Source organism: Mixophyes fleayi, chromosome 9, assembly GCF_038048845.1.
Source record: "Mixophyes fleayi isolate aMixFle1 chromosome 9, aMixFle1.hap1, whole genome shotgun sequence".
Lineage (NCBI taxonomy): Eukaryota > Metazoa > Chordata > Amphibia > Anura > Limnodynastidae > Mixophyes > Mixophyes fleayi.
Window position 1 is genome coordinate 11,838,143 of NC_134410.1, and position 9,283 is coordinate 11,847,425.

The window sequence follows — 9,283 nt, forward strand, 5'->3', positions numbered from 1 at the left end:
TTTTATAACAAAATATTTTCAAGGCAGCCCTAATCCTTGTTTCAGTTTCAATTCCTTAATTGGGTATATTTTATTACAGAATTGGCAAAGCATTTGTAAATAATTAGCTTATTTGTTAGTAACATACAGCGGTAAACCGTCTAAAAAGTAAAAGTGGAGGTGTTGCCCATAGCAACTAATCAGATTCTAGCTGTCATTTACCTATTACAGTGTAGAAAATGATAGCTGGAATCTGATTGGTTGTTATGTGTAACACCTACACTTTTAGTAATACCCCCACAATGTATCCCCCCCCAAAGAAAGTAAATAAATAAATAAAAACCTGTGTTTTGTGTTCTGACCAAAAGGTTGAAGTGGACCCGTTCTAGATACACAATGAAGGCAGCCAATATTCATCACTGAGGCACGAGTCACATGTCCCTGAGTGGATATTGGTTCATCCCACTTCTGCCACCAATGTGTGGAGTTGATGGGTAACCTTTAATAACCGCTGATATAATGGTTAGGTACTGCTCAGACACACAGACACCAATACATATTTATTTAAATAGACATACTGAGTGCTGCATCAAACAGAGACAGTTCTCATAGCAGCAAGACATGTCATCCTGACCTATGACAGTGTTTCCCCATCTATCTGTGTTGCACTATTCGTATGAATGTCCCCATGTCTCTCTGCTAGGTCTACATCTAGAAGCGTTCCACTGGAAAGTGTCCAAAGTTCAGTTCAAGTGCGGCGGCTTCCGCCCTTGGTAAATGCCCGACTCCTTCCAAAGTCAGGTGTCCGAAAGTCTACAGGACAACATTCTTATGGGGGCAGTTCCCTTTTTTTGGCTTTTCCATCCTCTTTGATGATCAGTCCTTTCTGGTCTCGCTGCATCACCCACCTGTGCTAGGTTGTATGAAAGCCATTTTGTCTAACCCCCACAACATTTCCCCACTTACAGGCTCACGCTCCTGTGATGTTTAAAAGCCCCTCCGCCCCCTCTTCCCCCTCCTCTCTCTCGCCCTGTGCCACCATCCTCGTCCCCCTCCTCTGTGTCCCTCCCATCCAAACTGGTTACGTCGCTCAGACCCCTCAAGTGTTCCACAGAATCGCTCTTCTGCAGGTCGGATGCAATGGTCTGCAGGCTGAGGAGGGAAACTGTGTCTGCGGGTGGGCCCATCTCCCCATCTGTCAGAGGGGCAGGGGTTTCAGCCCCAAGAGGGGGGGCCCTATGGGCGAGAAGGGGCCCGTGTGTGCGGCGTGCATGAATCTCCTCGCTGATCAGTTCCAGATTACGTAGTGTGCCGGAGTATCTGAGCTTGGCCTGGGACACAGAGACTTCCAGAGAGGTGACCCGGGACTTGTGTTCCTGGGATAGAGAAGAAAGACGTCAGTCCTCACCATAACAATATAAATCTAAATAAACCCAGCCACATGTGGGACTGTCTCACCCAACAATGAGACTGTGACATTACTACTATGCTTCATATAGCGCCATCATAGTATGCAGCGCTGTACAGAGAATATGTAGTCATTCACATCAGTCCCTGACCCATAGGAGCTTACAGTCTAGATCTCCTAACATCTGGAGGAAACTCATCCAGACACAGGTTCAACATGTAAACTCCACCCCTTCAAACCCATGACCAAAGCGTTAGGACACAGCAATGCTAACCACTACGCCACCATGCTGCCTATTAAAACAAAGGACCAAGAATACAGCCCAAACTTCATTACAAGAGAAACGTCTTCTTACACACCTTGTAGGACACAATAGACCTGGCTAGACTGTAAGCTATTTTGAGCGCAGTTTGCATTCTTGCTGTGTACAATTGCTAAAATAATGTAAATGTTACTGCACTTCAGGAGAGGTCGGTGCTTTATAGATAAATACTAATTGAAGCCATAAAGTTAATAATTCATTCCTGCCCCGGTGGTAGATAAAGTGAAGGAGCTATGACCGTAGCGGGCTTGTCTCTAACTCGGTGATGGCTTGGAGTTATTACATCATCCATTCATATTATTTCCTCCACAGACTGATGTCCTCTCCCTGGGGCTACTTAATTCTCCCACCCTAAACCCAGACACGGGGCGGTCGGTGAAGTAGTCACCTCTAAGATGTTGTTGAACTGAGCCTTCAATTCGAAGTACGGGCGGCTCTTGATGATCACGCGCTTCAAGCTCTTCTGCAAGGTCTGCACCTTGGCCTCCGCTTCATGGCACTGACGGGTCACGCGCTGGTGTTCAAACTCGCTGCTCAGCCTCTCCTCCTCAGCCTCATTCACCTGTTACCGGGAGAGAGGGGTCAGGAGCGGGTTAAAGGGCTTTCTGTGCAATTGTACGAGGCAAGAACACGATTCAGGAGCACTGGTCCTTATGGAATTAATAATACCCATTAATATTGGTTGAGCCCCCAAAAATGGCTTCCTCCATATGTGCAGGCTGAGGGGTCCGCTTTAACCCCTTCAAGAGCAGAGGGGTTTAAACCTCTGTGACCAGGACCATTTTCGTGGTTCTCTGCTGCGTTGGTTTTGATGGTAATTACTGTTTAATTTCTAACCAAGCAAATTTATATGGATTTATTTTGGTAACATGTTGGAATAAATTACTTTTAACAAGCAACAATAAGAGAAATATCACATCAATCACAGTAGGCTATCTTTAGACATCACTAGAGATTTCCTGTTACAATATGGGATCACTCCGGTCCCAACGCATCATTCAGACACCATTCTATTTTAAACATGGTTTGTAAAAACAAGTGTTGCCAGAAACAAAACAGTTTGTGACCTCATCACTGACCCCTGTCCCTGTCAGCCGCGGTCGGACGGAGGCCGCGCAGGAGCGCGATACCCTCATCTCTACTGTGATGCGGACACTACATTTCTAAACATTATTCTGCATTAAGGAAGACAGGGAAAGAAAAGACAGTGCCAAATTTGCAATCAGTTGTAAATAGACCCCTGTCACAAACCTCAGCTCTCTTGGATGGTTTAGTGAGCAATGTAAAGGTGGCAGAAAGTGTTATTGTGCTGTATATACTATGAGCAAAGGAAATGCTAGGACAATGTAAATGATTTCTATTTGTAGTATGATATGTAACTATGATTAACTGCCTGTCTGTTTTATTCATCAGGTGTCGGCATCCTACAATGGAAAAAATTTAGTTTGTGTCTGTCTACTTGGAGAATGATTGAAGTATAAAGTATCATCAGTTACAGACAAGCTTGTTGTATCATACATTGCTGCTAACAGGACAGTGTATGTATTGTTCAGTCAGTGATGTGGAGCAGACTTTCTGTATATGGCAGTGAGAAGTAAGCAACTTTTGAAAGATGATTAAACAGAGCTGTTGAGGTACCGGAGAGCTGCAATCCCCAATTTCAGCTCTAAGAGACATTTTTGGGGCTGTGTTCCAGTCTAAGCTATGTATTTGCAATTTAGACACTGTTACTGTTCCATTGCAGTCTATATTCTGTATGTTGTCTTGACTGCAACTAAAAAAAGCAGTTTGACAGCTCTCACTGATACTAATAATAGCAATTATGCAAAATGATTTATAACCATATATTTTACTAAAACATAAAGTGTCCTGCTTATAGAGGGGGAATATACAATCTCAACGAGTTCTGCCCGAGCACTGCCGCCCCCCCAGTCTGACCTTGCAGGTGGCATGATTCAGCATTTCCTGCCACGTTGGGTCCAGTCTGTTCTTGTCGGCGGTGACTCCTTGTTCTGCCACAAACACCATTTCCCGGGCGGCAGCGTGCATGCTGACCGCCCGCTCATACCGCAGAGCCGCGCTATGTGTGTCTTGCTGAGCCTACGGTAGAAAGTGAGTGGGCACTCAAACAAACACTCATACAAGCGGCACTGTCCTATTCTTAACGTATCACAATTCCAAACTCCCGAGAAACAACAGACAGGAAATCTGTCGAGAAAATAGAACGGATAAATTCTGCGCATCATAAATACCATACATTTACCTGGTAATCACATAGAAAGATAATACCGTATTGCCCACTCTTGTAGGACAGGACTAGTCTGTAAAGTACATATAGAAGTGAAACAAGAGCTTTGCAGGTGCAGATAGTATTAGCTCCAGAAATATGTGTTCTATAAAGTGTATCTAGAAGAGAAACCAGCTGCGGATACAGTGTGAAGGTCACAAATTTGGTAAGTCTGTGCGTAGTATAGTGTCACATTGTCAGAGTTTTACTGACCTCGTTTTATTTTTCTCGCAAACAGATGAGTTCTGGTTTCAGTAAATTTAACCGACGGCTGCCACATGCCCAGCAATGTCCCTCACACGCCCAGCAATGTCCCTCACACTCATCATATTTGTACTAAAGCTCACTGATAGCACAGTACCTCCTTGGCCAATCTTCTGGCTTCATAGTACGGCCTGGCTTTCTCGATACACGTTCCAAGTTGTGTGGTCAAAGCGTTCAGGCGTCTGGCAGACTCGGACAGTATACGGCGGTAGGCCGTGCGGGCATCCTGCAGGGGGCAGTAGGGAGAGGTGAGTATACCTTGGACTGGTAGAAGAGAAAAGGAGCACAGAGGACTAACACTCCACTTACATCCAACTGTAACTCCAGCTGGTTGATCTCCTCGCTCGCCTGGTTCAGACGCTCTAATTCCTCCTGAAGCGATATTACAGAGGAGACAGAAAGAAAGAGGAATGAAGATCGAGCAGATGAGACACAAATTACGTAGCCAGTGTCCAACGGGTCAAATAAAAGTATTCACCAAGCACCCCAAGTATCTGATTTTAACCCCAGATTTCTGAGCTGTGAGCAGAAAGGCGGGTTAATATTACTGTAATAACTGTAATACATTTAACGCGGCAGAACTTGGGTGGGTGGGGAGGGGGGGGGGATTGAATTCTCCCCCATAAACTAAAGTAAAGAAGCAAATAACAGAACTGCTATTCTGAACTTTGCATTAATGCTTTCATTTAAATACAATGTCGGGGTCTCTTGAAAAGACACGGCGCCCATGACATGCACATATCAATTGTCATACATAGAGAGATTAATACATACCTGTATCCTGGGGTCCAGTTCTTCCTCATCTTTCTGAATATCACTGTTGCTCTCAATCTGTTTCTTTGCGTCGGAGGAACAATCTCCAAGTCCCCCCAACTCTGGATGGATAGTTCGGTCACCCTCAGCCCCCGGAGTGGGAAGTCTCTCCTCACAAGGGGGTCCTTCCATGACCTACATGATAAAACAGCTCAAATGTGCATGGTGTCTTGAGGTCTCTGTATCTAAGATATGTTAAATATGTCATCCTTTGTTCTTTCTGCAGAAACAGGCAAGTAGAAACACAGTTCCCCTGGAGAGGGAACATTAATTGCATATTACCGACCTACAAACTGGAGTAAGACGGATAGTTTAACCATCCCAAACTCTAAGTGAAAACTTGACTCTAACCTGAACAACAGGATTTAAAAATATAATGTAATTTTAAAATAACATGGAGTTATTCTGCCTGTAACACATACACAACTCCAAGCCTGAATATACAACAAAAAAAAACCAGTTTGAATATACAGCAAGAAGGAATGCCACACTGATCTGTAAGGAAACATAACCACTGGCATTTCATGTGTATGTCTACGTTTGTTAACAAAAGATCATTGTAGGCATTCCCAATGAAGTTACCTGCAGCAAACACAGAAAACAGAACAAGAAGCGCTTTAAAGCAAAAACGCCAAGGGGTATGTTACCCCTAGGAACAATGTCTGCTTGTGTCGTGCCAGCTTACAGGAGTTAAAAAAAACATATGCAAAACATATTCAAAATACACTGGTGGTTATGATCCCGAACTCTCCACTAGTTCCAGCAGGTGACGAGTCCTCCGAACAGGTCTTTCTTCTTCTTGTGTTATCACTGGATGTCTGTAACCACCGCAGATGAAGCTTGGATGCATCACAGCAAAGACTGACAATGTCGGCACTTGTAGTCACCTTTTAGTGTAAACAGATCCTTACATTTATAATTTGTTGACATCTGATTTATCCTCGAACGTCTTTTTGGGAATTTTCATTCGGTGTCCCTGTCTGTAGAGATATGAAGCATATGTTGGCGTTATTAATAACAGTATATACGTATCTTCATATTATGTGACACATAGTTAAAGTTTGGTCACAAACTTGCTGCAGTTCCTTATTAGCCTCCACATAAGGAATTGCACTTACTTTCCTATGTATGAAACTGAAACCTGGGCAACCTCATTAAACTCTGTTACCTGCACTGTAAACACCCTGTGGACATTATATCCATATATTGGCAGTAATGCAGCTGTCAGACCCCACAGGCATGCTGGGACTTATAGTCCCACAGCCAGAGGGTGGGTCAGGGCGATGCCCAGCTCCCCTATAACAACAAGTCTCCCACCTACCTCAGCTGCACCCACCTGCACAGTCTCCTTATGGCATCATGGAGCAGACTTCCCCAGGCGTGACGTCACTGACCCGGCGGTGACGTCACACAGACCACCCAACGCTGCCCCCCGTTCTTTCAGCCCAGACGCCTGGATCTAGGCAGCGCCCGGCGGCCCCGGAACCGGAAGCCGGGGGGTGGGGGAAGTAGGCGGGGAGGAGGAGAACTTTCCGTACGGCAACATGGCGGGTGCCGGCGGTGGGAGCGGGTCCTGCCGTACAGGAGAGGGCGGCCGGGGCTCGGAGGGTCCTCACTGGTCACTGACACAGGACAGGGGTCTGCTACAGGGCCCGGGGGGGGATAGGAACATGCAGGACCCCGGCTCCGTACACACACGGCTCACTGTTACCATGGAAACACAGCAATGGCGGCCTCCATGGTAACCTGTCCACCTGTGTGATGCAGAGCCTGACATATGGTGCAATGCCCTGCACTGGGGGACTAGAAGTCTCAGCAAGTCTGCTAGGGTTGTCAGACTAATTTTATATATATATATATATATATATATATATATATATATATATATATATATGGGACTATAAGTCTCAGCAAGTCTACTAGGGTTGTCAGACTAATTACGGTAATTATATATATATATATATATATATATATATATATATATATATATCTCATCATCATCATTTATTTATATAGCGCCACTAATTCCGCAGCGCTGTACAGAGAACTCATTCACATCAGTCCCTGTCCCATTGGGGCTTACAGTCTAAATTCCCTAATATAGACACACACTCACACACAGACACAGAGAGGGGGACAGACAAACAGAGAGGGAGAGACTAGGGTCAGTTTTGATTGCAGCCAATTAACCTGCCAGTATGTTTTTGGAGTGTGGGAGGAAACCGGAGAACGCGGAGGAAACCCACGCAGACACGGGGAGAACATACAAACTCCACACAGATAAGGCCATGGTCGGGAATCGAACTCATGACCCCAGCGCTGTGAGGCAGAAGTGCTAACCACTAGGCCACTGTGCTGCCCAAATATATATAATTAAATATATATAATTAGTCTGACAACCCTAGTAGACTTGCTGAGACTTATACTCCCCTGTGTGTGTGTGTGTGTATATATATATATATATATATATATACATACATACATACATACATACATACATATACATGACAAGACAAGACAGTACATGGTATAACAGTACAATACAGTTTGCCCATTATTATCCACATGCACTCACTCACCAGGGATTTGGATATCAGGAGTGAGCAGGTGCTACTGGCCAAGTCCCTTCTTGCTCTCTACATATATAACATTTTATGGAGTAGAGAGTGTATTACATTAGTGGTATATTTTGCTTAGATTGGACCATACTGTGAACTATACATTACATTTTGGAGGGATCTGACAGATAATCATTTTAATTATTTCATTATTTTAAATTATTTAAAATTAATTTTATCCCAAAATAGGTAGCTTACATGGCCACCGTAAGTGCAGCTGTTTTTCCTGGGGCTCCGTAACACAGAGCCGGTAGCGGTATGGTGGGTGAGCAGTGGGCCTATCAAAAGCCGCTATCTCTCGATCGTGGCTTGTGATTGGTCCTCCATCTCACCCCCAGCATGTTTTTTTATCCAGAACTGTCAGAGGAGTGTCATGTAGCAGTACCGCTAGGGGGAAATGTACCTTAATAAAATATTCTACTAGGTGGTATTGCAACTTTAATACAAACTGAATGATATTAAACCTCATCTCTGATACAGATATTACATGCAACAGACCTTACACTACAATTATCCATCTTAACAGAAAAATTGAACAGTGCTATGATATTACTAATAAAGTCCAAATTAAATAGTAAATATTGCAGAAACCAATCACAGTATACATAAAAACATCCAATAAATGAACACATACTGTATTTATTATAACAATATATATGTATAAAATATGCTTAATAAAACCACATTTTACAAGCAGCGATTATATTTGTTTAACATCATACACCTACAGGGATCAGCATATATAACAAAAGTATTCAGTGATGTAAAAGGAAGTAATTAGTCAATAACTTGTATAGAAATTGACCTAATTTCAATTCTGAACTAAAAGTCCTAAATATATGGAAAGAGCCACAATAATCTGGTATTCACCAGTATTGGAGTGGCTCTTACAATGTAACAGTCAATTGTCGCTCCATTTAATTTGCTGTATTTAGCATAAGAAAGACTGATAATTGTTCTCACCACTCCAGTACAATCAGGATCATCGCTTCTCCAGTTATAGAATTCTTTCTTGTTTTTACAGACGAGTAAAATCCTTAGATGTAAATCCACTTTTCAGAAGATAGTGATCTATGTTGTCCAATATAAAGTGATCACAATTCAGAATTAGCGACTGACGCGTTTGTCTGCAGTCAGCAGTTTCCTCTGGAGAGAAGTATTTAAGCCTCTAACATCCAATGGGCTGATGTCACTAATTACCCTCCTGCTGTGTCTCTTTACATTACGGGTTTTAATCTGTTTATTTTTAAGCAATGAACACAGGCTAAGTACCAATGCAGTGGTCATGAAGACAGAATACAATACAATATGACAAATACAACAGGATAATTTAGTGACTGAAACAATGCCAGTATACATTTAATTTATAAGAATCAATTTTTTATCACTAAAAATATACATATAACATTATGCTTCTGTGATACTCTTATAAATTGCATAGTATATAATATATTACAACTCTTGAAGGAGATCCATAGGAAGTTTAACTGGATCCGGTGTTCACACTTTTTAGAAATGATTCTCTCTTATTTTAAATGACACATATATATGATTCAAAGCATGTCGCGAGCATATAATTGCTGTTTCTAATA

General features: G+C 42.9%; 1 protein-coding gene across 3 annotated transcripts; it reads right to left on the reverse strand.

The window, feature by feature from the left end:
• Positions 1–524: 524 nt before the first annotated feature.
• Positions 525–8,704, reverse strand: SH3BP5L (SH3 binding domain protein 5 like). Of its 3 annotated transcripts, none has more exons than XM_075186395.1 (8): positions 8,655–8,704; positions 5,985–6,053; positions 5,035–5,208; positions 4,570–4,632; positions 4,358–4,486; positions 3,648–3,809; positions 2,098–2,271; positions 525–1,355 (listed from the first exon to the last, which is right to left on the reverse strand). In XM_075186395.1, exons 3-8 carry the CDS (start codon positions 5,203–5,205, stop codon positions 942–944), a joined length of 1,113 nt encoding a protein of 370 aa, XP_075042496.1. In that variant the 5' UTR covers positions 5,206–5,208; positions 5,985–6,053; positions 8,655–8,704; the 3' UTR covers positions 525–941. The 3 variants fall into 3 exon arrangements, with proteins under 3 accessions (XP_075042496.1, XP_075042493.1, XP_075042495.1); XM_075186392.1 differs by lacking the exon at positions 8,655–8,704 and adding an exon at positions 6,410–6,581; XM_075186394.1 differs by lacking the exon at positions 8,655–8,704 and adding an exon at positions 6,395–6,581.
• Between the last annotated feature and the right edge of the window lie 579 nt (positions 8,705–9,283).